Source organism: Barbatula barbatula (assembly GCF_947034865.1).
Source record: "Barbatula barbatula genome assembly, chromosome: 21".
NCBI classification, from domain to species: Eukaryota; Metazoa; Chordata; class Actinopteri; order Cypriniformes; family Nemacheilidae; genus Barbatula; species Barbatula barbatula.
This window is the reverse complement of record NC_136784.1, coordinates 11378571-11403223: the sequence shown is the minus strand read 5'-3', so window position 1 is coordinate 11403223 and position 24653 is coordinate 11378571. Positions and strand designations below refer to the sequence as shown.

At 38.5% G+C, this 24653-nt stretch overlaps 1 protein-coding gene across 1 annotated transcript in view; it reads right to left on the bottom strand.

The window, feature by feature from the left end:
- Positions 1-24653, bottom strand: part of ctnnal1 (catenin (cadherin-associated protein), alpha-like 1) — a 49914-nt gene that overhangs the window by 21939 nt on the left and 3322 nt on the right. The window contains exon 2 of the mRNA XM_079485603.1: positions 4326-4515. Coding sequence (XP_079341729.1) covers positions 4326-4515 — 190 coding nt within the window. The remainder of the gene's footprint in view (positions 1-4325; positions 4516-24653) is intronic.

Here is a 24653-nt window from a genome sequence, read left to right as displayed (position 1 = left end):
GACTTTCGATCCGAACAGAAGCATCGGCATTAAGTTACAGATCAAAAAGTTACAGCACATCATTGCAATAATAACAAAGAAATCAACTTATTCAAAATATCCAAACATATCTCACACTTCAATAGGATTCCATATAACAAACACAGCCACGGTCTGACACAAAGCAATATGTTGGCTTATTTTTGTGGGGCTGGTGTGTCCCAGTTGGAACGTGCTAAAAGGCCCTTGATGAGATCATTTCCTTGCCATGCGTCTCAATAAAAGCACTTTGTGTTTTTTTAGAGAAAACAAGACTGACAGACAAAATTATTTGTGAAGGGAAACAGCTCAGTTCAATGTTTGGACAGGATTTGGCCTTCTGAAGACACTGTTCTGATTGTTTGACAGTCTTTGCAGAACATTGCATTGGCGCTAAATTACTTTGCCAATATGGCCATGCAGGGCTGGGTGTCACTTAGAATTAAACTGTGAATAGCTGTCACGGTTATAAATTTGTCTGACGACGAATTTAAATTATTGTTTTTGTGGCGATCAATTGTCTGTTTTAAGGCCTTGACAATATAACTGTTAATGACAATTAATTTATTAAATGAAGACAATTTTGTAAATAACTATTATTTACTGTAGCGTGACTTTAACAGAAAAGAGAAAATGAGTCCTGAGCCGGAGAACAGTGGATGTAAAATGCAGCAGATACTGCAGATCACCCTTGTTTTTAAGGATTCACAATAATTGCGGTTATCCAATATAATTGAGATGATGTCAAATAATTGCGATGAGACGATGATTTAATAATTGCGAATGCCTTCTAAACTGAACTCAATTCTTGAGTTTGAACCAGCAATAAGATTTAAAAGTGTAATTCCAATAAAAAATATATAAATGCACTTTTCATTTAACGGATGATAGTGGACGTCAACTTGCTTTATGATCTACAAAAAATAAAGGGTTTCGTTTATTTTTTTTTAAATTATTTATTTATAAAAAGCTAGTTTTTGGTGCTTTGATGTCTGGGTGGCTTTGTCAAAACTAATTTGATAGAAATATGTAATTTTAGCAAGAATGCTTTTGCATATTTATAAATAAATAGGGATCGTTTGTCAAAATCTGTGGTGTTTTTCACAAAACCCTGTTGTTGTGACAGACTAATGAAGCAGCTTTTTTGTTTGATTGTTCCCTTAAATTGCAATTCCGTAAATTCCTATTCCTGCTGCTCCAATTCAGCATCATGTGGGGCGTGTGTCAATTCAATTCAGCTTCCAACCCATAAACTGAAAAATAGGGATGCACGATAAAAGGGATATTTTTTATGTTATGGTATCGGCCGTTTTCTTCTGGTTGAAACACTTTAGCTGCAGAACACCTTTCTGGGTTGACTTGAAAGAACATCTTAAAATTGTTTATTAAATAAACATTACATCAGAAAAGTTTAAAAGTTAGTAAGTAATTAGTGTAAAGTAAGCTTGGTACATGATTTTCAGGGGAAAAAACATCAGAAAATGTTATATTAATATTTAGATACTGTATATCGGCCGATATATCGGTTATCGGCTTCTAGTGTTCAAGAATGAGAGGTTGTCATTATTGGCCAACATTTACATATCGGTGCATCCCTGCTGAAAAGGACCCAAATCTTAATTTCTGAATTTTGTTCAGCCTAGACACATTCCCTGGTGTGAAGGATTTTTGCAAAAGCCAGAATAAAATGTTTCTGGTGTTCTATACTTCTGAGCTTTGAAGGGAAGTCTTTGAGGAAGCTTAGCTACATTTCTTCAGCAGCACAAGAGAAGGGCCTGCGGCTCTGTACTGAACGACTGGCATTTCCAGGCAGCTCCTTTCAGACCTTTCTGCTTTAAAGAGACTCTGCCTGAGGCGTTCAGCTGGCACAGAGGTCAAAACCCAGAGTCCGCTGCACTGACAGCCTTAGAAAACATTGTGCTGGAATGCATCTGTTCATTATTCTGAAATACTATAGTTCAGAGAAGGAGTACTATAGATCAGGAGACCATCTCAAAAAGAGTGGTTTCATCCGTCTACATAAGGCCATGCTGTCCCCGAGCAGCAAAATGAAGAGAACAGATGCATTATAAGCAAAATGTGTGATATGTGAGGGAAAAAGTTATAATTAAAATGAATAAAGTTAAAATCGAATTAAGTTATAGTATTTATGATAATAATAATAGTTAAATAACTTAATTAAGGGATTTTGCTCTGTGTGATTTGACAAGATAATAAAAACAATGATATGGATAAATTAATAATCAAAACCGTGCTATGTATCCTAAATGCATATAAAAGTCTTATAATTTTGCATAACTTCAATAGATAATAACAACAACAACAACGACAATAAATATTATTATTATATATTATTATTATTATCTAATGAAAGTTTCATAATTTAGCATAACTTAACATGTATTTAGGATAAAAAGGCTTTTATTATTCATTTAATTCTAAAGATGTTTAATCTTATTTCTGTTATTACACAAGGTTTTTACTCATTTAATTCTAAAGATGTTTATTTATATTTGTTATTACACAAAAAGACATAAACATTTGAAAATCACAAACAATATTGAATTTTCCTGTGATGCAAGTACAGCATATTCATTTATGGTAAAGAAATGGAAAAATACTAGTGCAAGTCGGTTAAAAGTGTATATTCTAAGTTGATTTTCCACAAGGTCAAAAGCTCCCGTGGGTAAACAAACATAAGCATTAAAACCCTACAGACTCATTCTCAGAACACATCCACCTCTATCCTTCCATCTACGGCAAAGATAAAAGCAGATCACAGTAATGTAATCTCAACATCTTTCAAAAGACTCTGCATCCAAAGAAAAGGAGGTCCACTGCGGATACACAGTCACGGGTCATTTGTCAGATCGGGACTTCCCCTTTTCAACAAAAAGCTCTTTCATCTCATTCAGGCGATGGGCACATTAGCTAATCAAGTTTTGTTATTCTACATAGTTGAACAAATGAAAGAGAGGAGTCTCAGTTGTGTTTTCCCACCTGCTTTAATGTGTTAAACTGTTGTCTGTCACACATGAACACCTTGTGTAATAATCAAAAGGATTAAATGTGTGGGTGAGCACTGTGGGAAGTCTGATAACTAACTTAAAGTCAGTCTAATTCCAGTTGTGTCGCTGATCTTCTGCCCTGGGAGGTATGGGAGGGAGGGGAGACCACCAACTATCTGTATTTATAGATACAGAAAAGAACTCCTATTATTTCAGACTGGAGGGACAAGTTTAAACCGCAAAACACTTTGAGTGTTAGATAGTAGGATTTGACTGACACTGTGGTTGTTTACTACTAAACTTAACTCTTGAGTCTCTCCTTTTTACCCTTGTTTCTCTTATCATTACATTGGTAAAATATGTCTAGGCTGAGATATAATTAAATGGCATAAATTATTCTCCAAGGATTTAGAGAACAACGTGCTAGACTGGAATATATTGGTTTAAATGTAGTTATATATGTAGGTTTTACAAGAAAAGTAAACATTTTCGTCACGTTTACCACATAAAACCAGCTGCTTTACTTAGTCAACATCTTGAAAACAGAGCAGATCTAACCTCTTCAGGCTTGTGTTGGATATTCTAAGAGCAAGCGCAGTGACACTTCATCAGGAGAGAGAGAGAGATGGAAACTCACATTTGTGGGGTATTTTTAGGCAAACCCTTTAGAGACAGATGGGGTATAGAGAGCTTACACAATAGGAGACAAACTGCACCACTCTTCCTTTCACAGCAATACACGCAGGCAGCCACACAGATTACACAAGACGGCATGGGGTTAAGAAATCAAGCATTTGGCTTTCAAGGATTTCGACACAGCTGCATCTATACAGATGTGATGGACTCATTCTAATCAAATTATAGAGGCTAAATGTATGGAAATGTGCATTATATTGCTTAAAATCATGCATATCAATTATATTATTGAGATATTAGTTGAAAGGCTCCTACAGCACGCATGGGAGACTATTTGGAGCATAGAAAGAAAATCTGGCCCCTCATTTACAACAAAGTGGGGTAAATATTTGGAGCTGGATGATAAATGATGAAATATCTGAATATCTTTTATTCCTTTTTAATTCTACTTCCTTAAATTACAATCTGAGGGACTTCTGTTATCTAAATTCACTTGTGAATGGTGTACAGTCCTGTCAGGCACTCTTGAGTTTGTTGTCATTGTTGTCTGATATATAGACAAGTTACACTGTTTAACCCAGATGCCAATTTCCGGTTGCCTGGTAACTGTACCCTGAAAGCTGCTCTGTCATTTCTCTTCTAGCTGAGTAGTGTCAGACTGACCTGCTCTCCTGGCCTCAAAGCAAGCCCGTCCCATCTCATCCTTCAGGTCTGCATTCTCCGCAGCGATGGCTTCACCCACAGCCACAAAGCGGCTGACTGCCACACTGACCGCCTGCCCCACTCTCTGGATGGCCCGTAAGGTCTTCTCCGTCTTTTTAAGCTTGTCCTTGTGATTGATCAGTGTTGTAATCTGGAACGAAACAAATAAGGTATTGTTTAATACAAAATGTTGAATGTAAGTCAGAGACCTTAAAGAATCTACCATGAATAACCATAAATGTTTATTCACACCACACTTGCTTAGTGTCAGTGGGGTCAGTGAAGTTGACTGAAATGTTTCTTGTGTTCTCAACGAAAGAAATATAATTGTCAACATATTTTTGTGCGACAAAACCAAAAATAGCAAGATTTTTGCAACATGAATGACTTTGAACAAATAGTGAAGAAAAGCAGCCAATAAGCATATACGGGAATACCATTCAAAAGCATCAGGGTAAGATCTCAAAAGATCCTTTTTTTCACTCATTTTGTGCAAGTTTTGATTTTGAGTTAAAAAATTCTATATTTCTGATAAGTTAATAAATATTAATAATGAAAGAGTAAATTACATTAAACTTTTGGGCTAAACATATTGTAATGTTGTTTAAAAATTTGTATTAATCTATTTATATTTTTAGGGCTGTTTGACGAATAATCGCGATTTAGTTTGAGTATACAAAATATATGTCTGGACACTGTGCATATTTATTTATGTTTATGTTTACATATATTTAATAAAAATGTATAAATGTTCACATATAATTTAAATTATATATAAATGTATACCGTCTAAAATGTCCTCCATATAAACATGTATGTGTAAGTGTTTATAAATACAAAATAAATATGCACAGTGTACAGACTTGTATTTTGTAAACACAAACTTATTTATCAAATTTCAAACATAAATAATAAACTAAATGCACAGCGTTAACTTCCAGTATCCTGTGTTTGTTTATCGGTCTGAAAAGTGTCTTATAATAACTTTTAATGTTTTATTTAATGTTTGTTTATATTTATTTATATTAATGTTTTGTACTATAATAATTGTATTAAATAAATGGCTGTTTTAGTTCATTTTAGTAAATAAACAATTTGTTGAATGGGTCCTGTAGTGTAGTTGCATTTAAAGGAATAATTTGGGACACATCTAGCGGTTAAGCTTTGTATTGCAGTCTATATTCAAAATATTGGAGAGGCAAGTAAAGCCAAGTAGCGGTTCTTCTCGGTTTCTTTGAATATGCACTGCATCAAGTGAGTAAGACTCCCTCCTCCTAGTCTTCCTCATCTGCATGCATTTAGCATTGTATCCCCTGATGCCCTCTCACATGTTTAAGAAGAATCACAGCTACGGCCTCCTGTCTGCGTCAGGATTGAGTTCATCAATCATTCACTCGTAGCCCTTTACAATTTCCCTCCCGAAGAGCTGAAATCCCTCACCTCCTGCTGACAGGTAATGGCAGGTGGCCTGCTAAAGGAAACGTTTCATTGGAGTATAACAGCAGGGTTCATGGACAACATCTAGAGTCTAGAATGATACTATGAATCAGTCAAAGCAAACGGTACCCACAAATGCTGCAGCCTACAAGAAAATAGCAACAGGACAAGTTTAAGTTTACTAAGCAACACATTTTAGGAATGGGAAGCAAATAATATACAATGCTTTTCTAAAAGTAAGAAGAGTGAGGAAGTACTAATGTTTTTGGTGCAAAGCATCAAAATCTGTGGAAGTTCACAACCTGTTTCTTTAATTTCGTGCTGAATTTGTCATTCCGAGTTCATTTCCATGCAGTGTCTTTTGTCGACACCTACAGCGAGAGTGATCAATCGAGGAGGAGGTGTTTTACGTCATACTGTGGTCCAGTGCTCGATTTGTCTCTGACACATCTCCCTAAAGACGGCTGTAATCAGAGGGTTGCGTAAAAGATAAAGTGCCCCGTCCCTGCCTCACCGCTCCTGTGCAGATATCAGACGGCTATGAGTCGTCCTGCCAACAAACCGAGGGCCATCTATGACTCATAAATGAAGAAAAATGTAACATTCCCTTAGGAGGAAAAGAATCCCATTTAAGGATGAGGGTGTGAGGGACGCTGTGAACAATGGAGGGTTGACTGGTTCGAGGTCGAGATTTCTATCTCCTAATTGTTCGGCTGATGGGAAATGTTGTGTGGGTCAGTGTGTGTGATTCCAGCGTGAAAGGTAATGTTGTGGTAACGCTTCAGAGTTCTAGTCTTACTCACCGAAGAAACATGAGAAAGGTCTTTGGATCTGAGCACACTAGAGCTGTTTATAAAGTATCTGCATACATGCCTCTGAGAGAGAGAGAGAGAGAGAGAGAATGTGTGTGTTTTTATATGTCAGAGCGAGAGGGTGTTGGCACTCACGACTTCCTGTTGCTGGATTAACACATGGCCCGCTCAGACTATGTCAACAGAAAATGAAGCGCATTGATTCAAAGCCGATCGCTTCTGTCTGAAAACCACAGTAAGTGCCTGACTGAGCCGGAGGGCTATTTTTGTCTCATGTTAAGATAAAGCCTGAACCTCCGAGACGCTGTAGAATACAGTCTTAGATTAAAATATGTTTCCATGTGTGATATGAATTGACAAAACACAATTTATATGTTTCTGTCTACAAAGTGACGTAACTTCTGCCCTTCAATGAAATGATTCCGTACAGTGCTTCCTTGCGAGAAAATTCATCTTAAAAAGCCAGCTGAAACACATTTTTGGAACACGTTTTGCCAATTACATAAAGCCAGAAAGACTTTTTCGGTTAAAATATAAACATGAATCATATATTAAATAAATTGTAACTAAAAAAGTAATTGGACATAAACAAATCACTGTCAAAACTATTTCCGTACACCTGATGACTCACAAATGTAAGCTTATAATAAAACATTTATTCCTTAAGATGTAATTTCACCTCGATACACAAACAAATAAGTATGCACTCTTAAAAGCGCAATAAAAGGTTTTTCACAGAGATGCCACAGAAGAACCATTTCTGGTTCCCCACGAACCGCTTCTTCGAAAGTTTTTTATACTCTAAAGAACCTTTTTCCCCTGCTGAAAACAAAACTATAGAAACCTGTCCAAAACGCAACGGAAAATGTATTGAATTTATTGGTTATGATGGGCGTTCTAATGGAAACTATAAGGGTGTCTACTGATCAATCTATCTTTAGAAACAGAAAGGTTCTGTGAACGTAAAGGTTCTTTGTGGAACCATTCAGTCATAAATAGTTCTTCATTGGCATTGTCAAGCACCAATCATCTATAGGTTTCCCCACAGAGACAGCAATAGAGAGGCAAAAGTAACAGACTGCAGCTTTAACCAGCTACCATTTAAAAAACTGCTGGTAGCTTTTTGGTTCAAGATAGTCCTCTCACCTGGACCAGGTGAAAACTATCGAGGACCATCTTGAAACAAAGTACAATGGAAACAGTAATTCAAATAAATCCAGTGTGATTTTCATCACTACCATACCAAATACATGATAGCAGAGAACTGAAACAGTACTTCATTATATGAACAGTGTTGCAGTCTGTTTCTGCACTACATAAATCAAGAAGTATAATAAAGCAACAAAGCAACATAATCATCCAGAGACCAATGTTTGACAACAGATCAGACTGCTGGACAAAAGCTGGAAATACCCACAAAAACCTTCCATGGTTTCAAAGAGAGCAGAACAATGAAGTGTTTTACTGTGTCAAAAAAATAAAAATAATAAACTATGCAAGTATAAACTTATGTCTAAAGTTGGAGAATTATAAAAGGAGATGTGAAAGATGATCAGACTTTATTAATAGTGACATCATACGCACATTACAGCTATTGTCAAGCACCTTATTCATCTATCACATTTAATTTCTTATTAAGGTAATGTTTTGCTAGGAATTGTTTTAAATGCACCTTTTAGAAACAAATCACGACGGCCAGGAACGCACAAAGACATCTTTAGCAAAAAAGATTTAGTTGCAATGAAAAGCAATTGCATTGAGACGTTTTTTTTGACGAATGAGAATCAGTTATGGTGATAATTGATTTCACAATATGAATTGAAGTAATGGCAGCAGATGAATTGCAGGATATTTGTGCAGAATATTAAATTACTTTTTAGAAACACAGGCAATGAAAACAAACAAAGCTAGTTCTGTTATTATAAAAGTGTATTTACAATGCCGTAATAGTTTAATCGTCCCAAGCATACTGTGAGTTTTTTCTTTCGAAAAACAATCATTATATTGTTTAACACATCACAAAGTTGGATCATTATCAAGTTCTGCACAAACAAGTCAATAATTGTGCAAATGCCAGCAGTGATTTATCATTATGCATATAGGAATCTAGTCAGGGACCTCAATCTGAATGCGGGAGCAGACTTGCGTATTATACAAGAGAAGAGATGAGGTCATGCTGAATGGGCTGATAGTCTCTCTGCTCGCCATTGGTCAGACGAATGTACATTCGGTTTTCTGGTTGAAGGCCAACGAGACGGATAATAATGATCCGTGTGAAGAACAGGTAGAAGGTGCCAGGTCTGGAGAAAAAGCTGGCACACAGGCACACTCCAGCCAAGCCACAGGCAATGGGCGCAAAGCACATCTCTCCCTGCTCTCATTTAGGGATGTACCGATCCGATACTCTGGATCGGATTTGGCTCCGATCCATACCTTTTTGAATGGATCGGTTATCGATCATGCGCGAGTCAGCACAACCGATCCAAATCCGATACCAAATTACCAGCAATTGTTGAACGGGGAGCTGTATTTAAGTAAATAGAAAACGTTCGTTTATTTTGAGAAAAATGCATTTACTTAAAAATAATAATTAAATACTTTGAAATTTATTTTGCGTAATGGCCCGACAGGCGAGTTTAGTGGGGAGAGCTTTCAGAACCCAACTTTATGCCTATATGGAAATTTTAGCGCGTTGAAGATGTCGCAGATGTGGAAATATTTCACGCTTGAAACAACAGAAAGCAGCACAGCTGCCAGTGTGTAAGTACTGTTGCGCGTTACAACACGACACATTTAATCAAACATCTTCAGAAGCATCACGGAAAAGATCACGAAGAGTTTGTACAAGCGAAACGCAAAAAGGACGAATTAAAGCACCAAACCTTGCAGGAATTATTTCAAAGGCAAGAAAAACTTCACAAAGACGACAAAAAATCACAGAAAAAGTTGTGGAATTTATTGTACTAGATAATCAGCCTCTCTCTGTTGTGGAAAATGTAGGCTTCCGTCGCCTGAACCGCGTTAGTTTACCATCGCGTAAATACATTTCTGAAACAGCTTTGCCAGAGTTATTTTATAGTGTCGTCGCATGTTGCGGATCAGTTAAAAGATGTAAAATCTTTGAGCTTCACTGCTAATATTTGGAGCTCCGACGTGTGTCCCATGTCCCTTTTGAGTTTAACCGCGCATGGGATGGATTCTGGTTACGCATTGCAGAGTGCTGTGCTACATGCTAAAGAGTTGCGAGGATCACACAGAAGCAGCGTGATTTCAGCTTCAATCAAAGAAATGCTGGATGGTTGGAAAATACAGATTGTCATTTGGATGACTCCATAGCTTGATTAAATGTAATGTATTTCAATTATAAGTTTAGCACAGTGTCCTTAATAAAGATGTCCGTCATACTGTGTATATTATTTATCTAAGTTTTGATGTATTTCATGAATATGCAAAGCTTGACTTTAAGCAGATAAATTTAATGACTGTGTGAGTTACAGACATTCTAAACCTTAAAAGGTCAACAATAACTGATATCGGATTTGGATCGGTATCGGCCGATATTTGAAAGTTCAGTATCGGAATCGGATAGGCAGAGAAAAACTGGTATCGGTTCATCCCTACTCTCATTATATGTGGCTGAAGGTGAAGTGGACGAGTTCTTCTTCCAAGGCGAATATAACAAAGAGGTTAAAACTCAACACTATGCATTACACAGAAGCAAAAAGGTGGAGTATTATTACAGGGCTTTATGTAATGAGGGGAAATCTGAAGTGGAAAGTGGTATTCCGAGGCATAAATGATATATATAGAAGTTGCTGTATCTATGTCGTTTCAAAATTACTGTAATTAAAAACAAGTCCTTGGAGTTGTCAATCATGTTTCTATGGAAACGCTTATAATGCCAACTGGATAAAGTTTTGGCTTTGTTATTGACGATAGAACATTTTCTTGTCAAAATAAATAAAAAACAAAGTACACCAGGTAACGTGTAGCGGTTTCTGTCAGGTCTCGGGTCTAGCGCCTGTGGGGTTTTTTTCCACTTACGTCTTGATGCTTTTTTCCTGCCATTCACGCACCTTGTTACCTTGTTTGCTCCATTATTAGTTAACACTCTTCACCAGGGGTTTTCTGATTTTCCCGCTCTTTCTCCAGCTGATCCTTGTTTTCTCTCAGCTCACTTTCCTTTATATTCCTCATGTTTCCTCTTGTCTGGGTCAGTCCGTTTGGTTTAATCACCTGAAGGTTGTCCTATCCAGTCTTGTCTTGTGAGTACATGTCTCTTGACATCATCTTGTCTTGTCCAGGCTCCAGAGCTGTTAATCTACACCAGATATCTATCTCTGCCTTGCTCCCTGTTAAATCTGGAGTTCCCAAACTGCCATTATCCCTGCTCAAAGGACCTCATTGCTACCTTCTGATGCCTGTAGGATCTGCTGGTTTGCCACACAGGATCACACCAGCAGATACGCCGTCCTCAAGTGGATTTGTCCGTGGCCCTCGCTGGGTGGAATTACTTTGCTTTGCCTTGCTTTCAGCAGGTGGATTTTCCTTTGACCACGCTAAGCGGACTTTGCGTTTACCTGCATTCAGCAGGAGGATTTTGTTTTGGCCCTCGCTGGGCGGAATTACTTATTTTTTGAGTCAACTGATTTTTTCTCCCCCTACTGGAATACGCACCTCTTGGTGCAGTCCCCTGATTCTCCTGGCCGAGCGCTCGAGCCTTATTGACTGTTGCTATTTTTGACTTTCACCATTACTGTCTGGGTCAATTATTCACTGTGCGGGCTTTCTGTGCTGGTCTAAAAAAGGCTCCATTCTCCTGCATTTGACTCTTGAGTCGTTCATAACAGGTTTCTCTGAAACTACCTTTAAGTGTTGATTAAAAGTCTTTCATGAAATTCAAGGTTGCCAACTTGTAATTACGAGTTTGTGAGTATGTGAATGGTTTTCAGGAACTCATAATAACAACAATTTCATAATGTAAATGCAGCATTTTTCTGAGGATGATAGTCTGTTGCTACAGAAGCAAACTGACATCAATCTGCAAACACAAACACAAATCAAGTACACTTTTGCACCTTGGATCGGTTATGTGTTATGTGACTCAACTGTGATATTTGACACAACAGGTTCATTGCAGAAAAAACGTAAAATATTAGTTTGCAGAAATGTTTTAAATCTGACACATATACTTGCTCTTGTTTTGTTCTTGTTGTATTTATATAAAAAAAGTAGGTTTGAAACAACATAAGGGCTGAATAAATTCTAAAGGTTAATTCATATTTCTATATGTTTTTAATTAATATAAAGACTATTAATATTGAACATCACATTGGTAATGGGTCTAAACATTTTATATAAACAGAGCAGTTTGTTCTGCTTCCAATAAAACTCCCCCCTATTTTTGCCAAATAGGTGTTTACATTACCTCGTTGCCGTAGAAAACCGGCGTTTTAAAATGAAAACGATTCTCATTTATACTGCCGTTTCCACATTCGTTTTAGAAGAAATCTCTCATGTTACATGACCATTCAGACACACTTAGCATGCGCACATAAATTTAAACAGTTGCATGGGCATACATAAGTTGATGACAATTGGTTACTAGTCACAGACCGACCAGTACAAGATGAACATGATGGCGAGGAAAAGCAAAAGACGTCAACGTTTGATTTCATTCGGCACCACGCAGACCGATGGACAGATTACATCGCAGTACTAAGTAAACTATTTAAGAGCATACGGCTCTTGATTCTCTCTCGCGTTGCTGTAATGTCACAGTGTCGATTCATGAGTGCAGCACAGCTTGAAGTTAAACAAGCCTGTTGTTTGCACGGTCCTTGCGAGGCTGGTCATTGTCGTCTTCAGGTAGCATGGCTCATGTGACAGAGGCTTAACGAATCAGGGAATCAAACGCAATGATACAGACGACCCAATCAGTACGCAAATGTGGGCAACCACACCAGCGTATTCTAAAGTCTCCGTTTTCGTCAGTTTACACAGAAACGCAACTCCAGAGTTTTCAAACTAAGACTGGGTAGTCATCATATCCAAATGTCTCCATTTTTGGGGGTCGAAAACTCCGGAGTAGGGTAAACGCCAGGTGTAACCGTAGCAAGAGTTTTTCTGCGTTCAGATTATGAGCAACTTTGTCAACAGAGGGCGTTCCCACTAGTGGTTGACATCCAGTGATGACATCCACGGATCATGTTAGCTCTACCATTTTCCTATTGGCTGTCGCTTCTGAAAGTCGCTCTTCATATGCATCGCTAAACACACCCTTCCGGTAGTTAACGGTTGTGACTGCTCGTGTCGCCAGAAGTTGCCAGCTCTCCATTGAAATGAATGGGATCATGTCGCTTTGTCGCTTGTATTGTGAGTGAGTGGTTTTAAAGGGAAAAGGCACTAGTAAAAACGCTGTCTCAGTGGTCCCGTTCCAATAACACACACACAGCTGAGTAATTGAACTCCCAAACAGAGACTCTCTTGATTACTACACCGACTGCGGCTAAGTCAAACCAGAGAGCTTGTGCTAAGGTCTTCACTCAACAAGGGGTCACTGAGCTATACCCATACGCTCATTACAGTCCAATATGTGGCTAAAAAGGCAGAGTGCCAAACACAAAGCCAAAGCACATAGGGATGGATGGCATTACTACAGTCCCAGTCACTGATTTTACGACAAAAAAGATAAAGATTATCACAAACGCAGCTAAACAGAAAAAGATGACTTGTGTACACAGGCAGGCAAAAGTCATACTCTATCATGCAGGGCATTGTGGGATATCAGCATAAGCACATGTGGGTAGGTGTGGGGGCATAGCATTGCATGCATTCTTGCAATGTTATCCTTTAATACCTGACAGGTTATACAATGATGGCCTTAGATTAGGAAGATTAGGTGGGACAACCATTTCCCAAGCCTGGAAAATGTGATCATTGTGTGCAGAAAGACATCAAAAAGCATGAAAACGTATTTGCAGATGTAGCAGATCTCGAAAGCTTTTCAAGTGAAGCAGAAACTAATCAAAGTTTCCCTTTATACCTTAAGGCCATGTGGTAAGATTCAGAGTTGAATCCAGTTAAACAAACTGATGATACAGCCACAGAGGTGTTTTATTTGAAAGAGCGGGGCATGATGGGAACAGTTCTTTCATCTGTTTGCCCACATCATCTGAGCTGATTCGACAGAGGTGGAAGAAAAGTTCCTTGTACCTCAACACAGCGGACGTTCTGAGCTGCTTATTCATTGTGATCTAATGCAGATGTGCTTTAGTCGGGATATGAATTACTGGACGTGGAGTGAAATGGGAAGACCAACTACATAGATGCTTTTTCTAATGTCGAATGAAAGGATTAGTTAAACGTGCCATTATACAATCAATTCCACAATACATTTGTCCATTTATAAAATCTTATTTCAATAGGAAATGAGTAAAATGGGACTTTTATGACCATTTCCTACCTATACAGTTTGAAATTGAAAACAAGTAAATCATGCACAATAAGGGCAGACCCTGAATAAGAAATGCTGCTTCCACATTGAATTTAACAACTGATGTCGACAACATTCATTGCTCCTCGATCCTCTGTGGATCCATCCTATCACAGGTTCAAATCTAAGGTCATTTATGAAGCTTGCATGTCCAAGAGCGGAGTAACTCATTGGCTGCTGATAAAGAGCATCGCATTTACGTTGCACATCGGCTTCGCTTCTCATCGCTCATTCAGCAGAATAAGCAGAGCACAATAAAGCCTTTCATTCTTTCACTCCGATGTAAGCGCGATTACTGACTCGAGAGGGATGGAGGGAGGGATTTGGCAACGTGACTGCTTGCTGGAGCTTCTCTCGCAAAGGCCAAAAGCACAAAGCGACTCTGACCTTGTCGTAACTGTAAGTGTACGCTACTAAATAGATAGATAAATAGATAATTGAATAAACATTGCGCAGTAATCTGATGGGTTGGAGTTGGCTTATTAAGGAAAACAACTGAACTTACATTGGTATCAAAAACAAACCAGCAAAAGCCGGCGACCACCCAGATCACACTGTCAATTACTAATACGCCCTACCATCATGGAACCAGGTTTACTTTTTCTTCTCAAAATATAGAGATCAACTAGAAATATTCTCCCATTACATACCAGAACATCATGTCTTTCCATATACTCAAATAGCAAATCCTCTTTGGCTTCATTCTCATGAGAAATCTCCTTCTCACCCTCTAATGCAGGGGTGGCCAACTAGTCAGAGACTAAGAGCCACTTTTTTTTCTGTGTTACTGCAAAGAGCCACATCATACACATGGGTAAACATTAACATCATCTTTTAATCATGTATGCACGCATTCACAGACCTCTGCTCAGCCAGATCTAATGAAAATAGCCACACCAACATGATAATATCAGTAATTTTCAACAGTTAACATTGTTTGCTAACTTGTTCTTGCGAAGTTCAGTCCCTTTTGGAAATTCCTGTTCGATGTTACTGTGTGTTCACATGAGGCGTCAAAAACGCGCTATTCGCGAGTAGTTGGACGCTTGAACATTTTGTGTCATTCGTGCTATTCGCGCGTGAAATTCGCTTCATAGGAGGGGCTACGTCGTCTACGTCACTACTAGAGCAGGCTCCTGATTGGTTAACGCGGCGCAAATTTTCGCCAAAGTTCAGATTTTTCAACTAACGCAATTCGCGTCTTTCGCGCTGCCTCATTCGCGCCGCAAGCGCGTCTTTACATTGACTTAACATGTAAATCACTAGCGTTTGACGCCTCATTCGCGCCCGGTGTGAACACACAGTTAGGGTGGAGTGAGCGGAAGGGACGCTGAAGATTTGAAGCTTTGAAGAGCCGCATGAAACTAGTTAAAGAGCCGCATGAGGCTCGCGAGCCGCGGGTTGGCCACCCCTGCTCTAATGGCTTGGTTGAAAGTGAGAGGTCATATACTGTACACATGAAACCATTTTCGCCTCCAGCGAAAATAAGCACACATTTTCAGTTCAACGCACACCAGCCATGCAACCTTTTCATCAGCTGCGACCTCCACGCGTTCAAGCCGTCTCATTCCGGCCTGATGCAGGATGAAACAATGAAAGCATATGCTCATGGGCTATAATTAACACTTGTATTCTCTCATATGTTTCAAACAGGCTCAGCTCCAAATGTGATTTATTTTGTGTGCTGTGCCGAGGATGGATTACAAGATATTTATTTCATGCCATTTTAGAGTTGTTTTATGAAAAAAGTTGCGAGTGTAATGAATTTATCTCCATCCATGAAGTTGACCACATGCCTGCAATTAAGTGATTCTGGGGTTGTCAGTAAAGAGAAACACAAACTATACAAAATAGGTTAACATTAAGGGGGCGTTTACATTTTACAGTTTAAAAACAATGTGTGTAAATCATTTAAACAATCATGTTATTTTTTCTACGTAAACTACAAAAAAGCATATTTGTGAAAATTGTATTGTAATGTCAGGGCTCTAGACTGCGACCAAAATGCGATTGTTTTTTATAACGTGTGAGGTAAAATTTCACAGGGTTGCATGGGTGCGAGTGCGTAAAACGAATATTTGCCCTGCAATTTGAACATTTAATGGGATTGGATGGGAATGGGGGAAAAAAGCATATTTGTGAAAATTGTGATGTCAGGGCTCTAGACTGCGACCAAAATGCTCGCAAATGCGATTGTTTTTTATAACGTGCAAGGTTACATTTCACAGGGTCGCATTGGTGCGAGTGCGTAAAAGGAATTTTTGCCCTGCAAAGAATTTATTTGAACATTTAATGGGATTGAATGGGAATGGGAAAAAAGCATATTTGTGAAAATTGTCATGTCAGGGCTCTAGACTGCAACCAGAATGCTTGCAAATCCGATTGTTTTTTTAATAACGTGCAAGGTAAAATTTCACAGGGTTGTGAATTGGTGCGAGTGCGTAAAAGGAATTTTTGCCCTGCTAAAGATTTATTTGAACATTTAATGGGATTTATGAGTGGTGAATGATGCGCTTGTAATAAGTGCAGGAAAGAGCGAGCAGAGAGCTTGTGCACTCCCTCGGTCTCCAAACTAAAGTTTTTCTTGCATTAAAGCAACGGGGATAGAGCGATCCATCTCACAGAACATCGAAGTCATATTTTGGTCGCTCTGCGCAAAGTCGAAAACACGTCGGTTTTTGAACGGTCTCTCTCTCCCTTACACTTTAATCAAAAGACAGGTCAAAATACAGAATCCATGTTTCACGTGACGCATTCGGAAAATATTTTGACCTGAATTACAGCTGGGTGGGAACGTGCTCAAAAACATGTTGCCTTTTCTTCCCTGATAAGTGTTCCGCACATGCAGCTGACCTTAAGGAAAAATCCTCTCCAGTATTTGAACTTCTATCTTTTGCGATGTCCTAACAGCTGTGAAAAACTAACAGTGCATCAATGTCCGCTAATGTCCGATTCGCGATGTAAGGACTAATTTATAAAATACATATATGATCATTCAGTTCGGAGTTACTTTTGAGTTTTGAGCTAGCTAATAAGATTTCATTTTATGTGGTAAAAATAAAGACCAGTGGCATACAGCTTTTTTGCAGAGGGCAATAAAGGAGGAGTGACAGGTATATTTGTGTATGTTCATTTCATAGCAAATATATAATTTGAATATAAAACTAAATAAGAACAACTGTATAAAATAACAAATAGAAAGTTTCTTTGTATTTAATTTGTATTTATTGTGCTCGCAACAAGTGTGGATGTGTGGTCTGTAAGCAAAACTAAATATGCCCTAAGACTGCCACAGGATAAATAGTTGGATAACAATATTATTAATCTCAAATCAAGAGACTGAAAAATATAAGGGCGGTCAATAAAAAAATATTCTCAAAAAAGATCTGACAATCCAAAAGACAATATTTTTGGTGCCAGACACAACATTGAAAATTGTAGCTTTTAAAATAATAATATTGTTTATTTAACCAAGTTTGCTTGCAGACTGGTCTTTACTTTACAGTACAGCCCTAGGAATTATGTGACAGAAAAACATCTAACTTGTTTATGTAATCTACCTGTATCTGTTCCTCCCATAAAGTTAATATATGGCTTCAGAAGAACATGGATTATTTTCATGGTACCTATTGTGATTTTGAATCCTTTTCGAAGCGTAAGTGTCTCAGTGCCCATTTACTGAAACTGTATGAGAAACAGCCACCAGCAAAGTCTTTCAAAATATCAGGATACGTTCAAAAAATGTGTAACAGTTCTGGAAAAACATCAGTCTAAATAATGACAGATTTACCCTTTTTAAGCGATCTAGTCCCACAGCCTGTTCCTGCATTAGGAAGGATACTTTAAGATAAAGTTCATTGGATACAAACCCTAAGACAGGGCTAGTCAACTGGCGGCCCGCCAATCATCTTTACCTTTATTGCAGCATTCATCAACTATGTATGATTTAAAACGGCTACATTTACATCTCCCTCCAGAACTCGCACTACAAAGGATCTGCCCTTTTAAGTGCGCGGGGCACATGAGTGTGATTCAAAGTCACCTGAAGATCATATCAACTGATTATTTTTATAAGATGCCAGTTTAACGTCACAAGGGATTAATTTTGTGCTGAAAATATTTGTGTTTTATTACTTCAACCAAATATATTCATAAATATCTTCTTGAAAAAACAATGCCACCCACATCTTGCATGGACTGGGGGTGAGTAAATTAACAGCAATTTTATCTTTGGGTAAACTAATGCATCAAGGAATATAAAATACAATTAAAAAGACAATATGCCTTTTAATTAAATATCATAACCTGGCTGCATGTTTTAATATATGATCTAAAAGTAACAGCAACAAAAACAGTATAAAAGGAACAAAATGCAATAAATAACAGAAATACAAATTTAGAAAAGAAATGAGGATATAGTTAAAAAAAACTGGCCCGGATCCCATTTATACTTTTAGAATCTGGCCAAGGAAAAGTAGTTGAAGACCCCTGCCCTAAGATATCTTAATGACAAAGATAACAAGAGTCAATTGAGGCTTTGGCATACTACATGGAGAACGATGGATGGAGAGATAGCACAATGTCGCACCAGCGGTGACTCACTGCAGAGTGGGAAGAGCACAGACTATTTCTGTTTAAAGACTATTAACAAAGGAGGGGGGACCTTGAGGACTCGTGCTTTGTCCATTCTGCTGTCATATTTCATCATTTGCCTGGACGGATGAGTCGTGAGGAGCAAAAGCAACCTTTCGTTCAACTTTTGATTGAATGAAAGGGGGAAGCCTCAACCAACCCCATCTGCTTAAGAAAATGAGGACAAACAACATCATTCTGGGATTCATTTAAAGTTTAGTGGAGACAAACTCTGTAAAAGTTGAACGTATTGCTGTGGGGATCTTTCTGTCCTTCTCTTTGACACAGGCGACGTCTGACTGTGATGAAAAGCATATCTGCACCGCATCTCTGATATTGACAGTTGAATACTTATATAGCGAACATCACATTCATATTTAATGCTAGCAATTAATTATTGAGAAGAGCTTAACTTGTGCCCACAAGTCAGGTGGGTGCAACCAAACTGGAAGGAGCAAAGTAGAAAATGAATCAACAGCACTTCCGCTGTGTAAATGAGCCATTTAGGAGATTTTCAGTGAGTAACTGTAGCTGCCACAAATGCAGACAAAAATTAACTGATCAAATTTACAGACCAATGAAAGGACTTTAGTAGTGTCAACAGGGCATTACAATTGTTTATAACAGTCTATGGTTCCCAAGTCTGTTTACAAAAGTAGTGCCACTCGGCGGCCATGTTCGCAACGCCTCTGGGAAGCTATTTACTTATGTCAGCAAGTCTACCTACCTATCCACTTGAATGGGGTAGGCATATATTTCTAAAATCACAGACAAAATTCACAACAGCATTTTTGTCTGGTCAATAATTAAACATGACATGAACTGCATCATAACTTTAGTTAGCTAAGCTTAAATTGTGCTAAACATAACCATTTTAAGGTCGTCTCATCTACTGCGCTTGGGGACAGGCTGGCAAACACCTCACGAGAGCTCCGCCCCAGAGAATCGTCAGTGATCAAATATTAATTGACGATTGGCGGGTTTTTCTGGAAGGCGGGACTTCCTTCGCAAGAGTGGCCATATTGAGTGTTGCGTCCCTCGCCATTCATTGTAACGGCAATGGCGCATCTTGTTAATTTTAATATCTTTGATGGTTCTTAAAGGTTTCTACAGATTTTCAAAGTTCCTGTAGAACAGTACTTTAAATGCGTTGGAACAGGTCTCATCGGAGTTTCCTAACAAAATCCAGTTACTGTGGTCTTACTGGAATCATCTTAAAGATTTCTACAAACATAAGCCCCCGTATTCTCTTTCTCCCCTCTCCTGAAGCTATAAACACTGTGTAAAAACGTTTATTCAAAGTGTGTGTGCATACTGTCTTAATGCAACACCATGCTATTCCTACCACAACATTCATATTGGTTTGAGCACATCCATGCCATGAAATACACAGACTTTGTTTTCATAAGAGGCTGTGGTTTTTGTGTTATTATAAGGTGCGTCCTGACTATAGATTGCACTTTCTTTCTGGCATACTGTTTCCTAGGACATGCTGTATTCCTGGTTTTAATGCAGCCTGGTTTACAAAAAATGACTTTAGAGCCATAATAGAAAAGGGAAAGCTGATCGCATTGCGATGTATGTGTGTGTGTGTGGTTTCATTCGAAGGTACTTCAGTGAATGGGGGGGAAGTTTTGAAGAAAAATGCCTGCAGTATATCTCATGGAAAAGAAAATATGCTGGTATCATTTCAAATCTGGCAATGCAACTTCATATAAATAAAAATAAAAACGGCGACCCTGATTTTGCAAGTAGGATGTGTTCTTGGATCTTTTGCTACTGTAGTTTATTGTTGCTGTCAAATAAACACATTTTCGAACCCTAATTGCTCTAAAACCAGAGAGAAATTGCTAATAGTTTGATAGGAACTCAGTTCCAAAACTAATCTTACAATCTGATTGGCTGACAGAAATGTTGTTCCAGGACGAGGATTAGTAAGGATGTTGGTTCAAAAAAACCATTTATTTAGCAAATAAAGTCATTTATCTAATTTATCTATATAAATTCTAGCTGCCTTTTTTTAGGTTTTCCTGCTAAGAGTGCAAATCAATACTGAACTCTTGTAGTTTCATTCATTATCATCACCCAGAGCGCCGAAAATGAAGACGACACCAATTTGCAATTATCACCTTGTGTTTTTAGTCATGTCACCAGAACACAACAGCAGAGGTTTCTGTGGTAAATGAGGTGTCTGTTTTTCTCCCTGATCTTAAAGCTCCATAAAAAAAGACTTTGGCTTTGGTTTTTGATGAGAATCTTCTTAATGAACTTAATGATCAATTTATTTCAATTCCATGTTGTTTTCTATCTATTAATCTCATAGGAAATCAATTATGCTAGGTCTGATCAAGAAAAGTAATATGGATATAATGTAAGTGCTAAACATGCTAAAAGGGAAAGAGTGTAATTTCTGAACCTTCGGCATGATTTAAATGGACAGTTCACCCCAAAGAAAACTGTCATCATTACTCACCCTCAAGTTGTTCCAAATCTGTTCAGATTTCTTTGTTGTGAACACAGTTTCTGGCCACCGGTGACTACCATGGTAATAAAAATGACAATGGTAGTCAAAAGTGCACCCGAACTCTGTTTGCTATCCTACATTCTTCAAAATATATTATTCTATCAACCAAACAAAGACATTTATAAAGCTATGGTTGTCAATGGTGGCCAATGGTGGTTTGGTTTTAAGCATTCTTCCAAATATCTTTCTCTGTGTTCATCAGAACAAACTTATTTAGATTTGGAAAAACTTGAGGGTGAGTAAATGATGACAGAATTTTCATATTTTGATCAACCGTTGCTTTAAGCTATCGGCAAAAGTACAGTTTTCAACCCTTTCGTATCTCACTACCATTGGTAAGACAAATAGACAGTACGCTACGCTTATAGTTTTCAAAGTATATCAATACATGCAAGTTAACAAGTTAATGTTCTGTCATAAATTACTTTGGAAGACTTTAGAAAAACAGAATGATTCATGGTCCATGTAGTCAGGGTCATTGTCAGTAGAACAACAAAGAGAGAGAGAGAGACAGAGGACCCAACCACAAAATTTACAGACAGCCCCTCCACAGTAGGCCTTCAGCATAAGTGCGTTTATAGGTCTCAGTGTCGGAGAGCTTGACCCATGGTCCTTTTTTCTCTAGCCAACACTAAGCGAGACACCCGTTGGCCAAGCATGAAGTCTGTGCGGTCTCATTCATCCAGTAAGAGTAACGAAACAAACCTCACTGAGGAATGTAGTGAGCACGCTAGTAATGTTGTTTGAGTCAAACTGAGTGAGAAAAATCAGAACATCAATGCAATAAAGCTTAGTAGACACTGGCATCATAACACGATCCAGATCTGACATGTCCACCTCATCCATAACATTTTCAAGAGACACAGATTTCCCTCAAGAGCAATTGGTGTTGTTGACCTGCATCATGAAACAGTATGTAGTGAAAACGGTCTCTGCTGTTGCTTTTAGTATATGGACCACCTGGCACCAGTTGTGGTGTTCACTGCCCTGGGAGGCTATAAAGATACAAAAGCATCTGCCTGGACCAATCAGATTTCAGTATTTATGTGTGCCCAATGACAGCAGGCAGACCGTCTGGAAAACCACCAGATCCTGGTTGCTAACATGACGAGCTGAAAAACTCTACCCATATATATTTAACTTTTTGGATACAACAAACACTGTCGAACACTAGCCGGAGCGCAGTCAGGAGAAGGCTGGGTTAACGGCAGCATTTTCACCATTAGCATTATCAGGATTTATCTGGGCAACACAAGAGGTGTGCGGAGTGAATCCCGTCAGCTCGCCGCTGACATGATTGATGGAAGCAATTACCACAAGGAGCTGCATTTAGTTCTTCCTAATGAAGGGAGTGTTGAGCGATAGACCGTCTGTGAGAATCAAGAGAAGCGCTCTCCTCCACACTTTCACACGTTCTCTTCCGTGTTTCCTCTCCGCCTTTATGTCAGCCGTGCACAAAAGCTGAACTTTAATTTGTGAGATTTGACAACAGTCAGTGTGCCAGAGGCAACAGAATTTCCAAGACATTAATTCTACCACATTCCTCATTTTGATCAGGTGACATATCTGCACTTTTAACCGCTTTAAAGTCAATTTACACATGACATGGTGCTATCAAGGGCGCCAGACAAATATGGCCTTCTGAAAAAACACTTGAGATGACTTTATGATTGACTAAACTTATAAACCTCTTTTTGTAGGTTCGAAAGATTACGGTTTGGTGTACGGTTTAATAATGTTGGTTTAACAAAACCTGTCTGGAAGTCCAGTGGCCCTGCAGACAGAGGAATAGTAAATGCTGTCACAAAAGGCTCTGGCATGGTGTTCTGGTGTCAGGTGATTTATTTAAGCGGAGGTCTGAGATCATTAGACTCCTGGAGGGACAAAGGGTTTAAAAGTTAATAGAAATCAGTGTAAAGACAGGTTTCAAATGAACACTGTGTGCTGGGATGTAAGCAGAGAATAAACGTGTGAATCTCACAAAACAAAAATGTATTTCTTGTAACTTTGGGGTGAAATATGACAGAGATTTTCAACAGTTTTCGTAAAGTTCACCCAAATGGTCCTTCCCCTGAAGCACCTTGTTTAAGATTGAACCCACTCTTAACATCTCACAGGTCAGAGGATGGATGGCTACAAAAAAGATGCCTCATAACATTTGGCCTCCCTCAGGCTGAAACTTTAGATTTATTTATCCAATAAGACCATGTGAAATCCTTTAAAGGTCCAGTGTGTAATGTTTGGGAGGACTATTGACAGAAATGCAAAATCATAAGTATATCTTCAAAGGTGTACACCGTGGGCCTCCTTACATGGAATTCGCCATGTAGCCCTAAAAGTAAATATGTTTATTATCTCTTCTGGCAAAGAAGCAACAACGTGTTGACATCTTAGTCCAGTGTAAGCCCCCATAGTGCTTTGAAATGGATGGGGAGGGCTGAAGTGAGCCGTTGGTTGCAATTCGCAACCTCACCACTAGATGCCCCTAAATTTCATACACTGGACCTTTAAAGCATTCAAATCTGTCTATAGTAATAAGAGGCTACTTATATGAGAAAGAGAATCAACTCTGTTTATTCAGCTGTGCAAGAAAATTATTTGTTAGAAGCGTTGCTCACTGTTGATTTTGTTGTTATGAAGGAAATTTGAGTGCTTGTTCTACTTTTGTTGTCGTCCAGGGAAAGAATAAATGAGCCACCGCACTGTACAGAAGAATAATGAGCCTTTTGTCATTACTGTTAAGGTAAGTGGGTATTTGTCACAAGCCCCTCACATTCCACAAGCACAGCAACTTGAGCCAACCACTATCTCTGTGCCAACGTAGAGGGTGAAAAGTTACAAATGAATGAACAGTCTCACAAACAGAGACTGATGGTCTGCGAGTGTTGTCCAGCGTTATTTAAAGTTGCACTCCGTAATTGCTTTTGTTTATGTTGCTATGGCCAACACATCAGTTGTCTTGGACGATCTGGCACCCAATAGTGTGTAAATAACAGGGCTGTACAATATATTTAAGTTACTGCAATATTGCAAAGGGTTCCTATCACTATATGCATACCTGAAAATGATTTTTAATACCTAAATGATTGAATTCTTTAAAACGTTTTGTATTACTGAGCGGCGCTTCAGACCACTGCCAGAATGGCAATTCAGCAACACGGGGAGAACAGAAAAACAACAGGAAACACTAAACATAACTGACTTGTTCTGTGAGCTGACAGCTTCTTTGTCTGCCAGTATTACCCTTGAACCCTAAGATCAGTGATGACAGCGAGAGTTAAAGACAGAGGGTGTCCACCTCTATCCCAGTTTGTTTCCTAGACCTAGCTTAGGAAGAAGGAATGTCATCAAACTATTGAAGTAATTAAGATCTCTTCCTGCTTAATGAC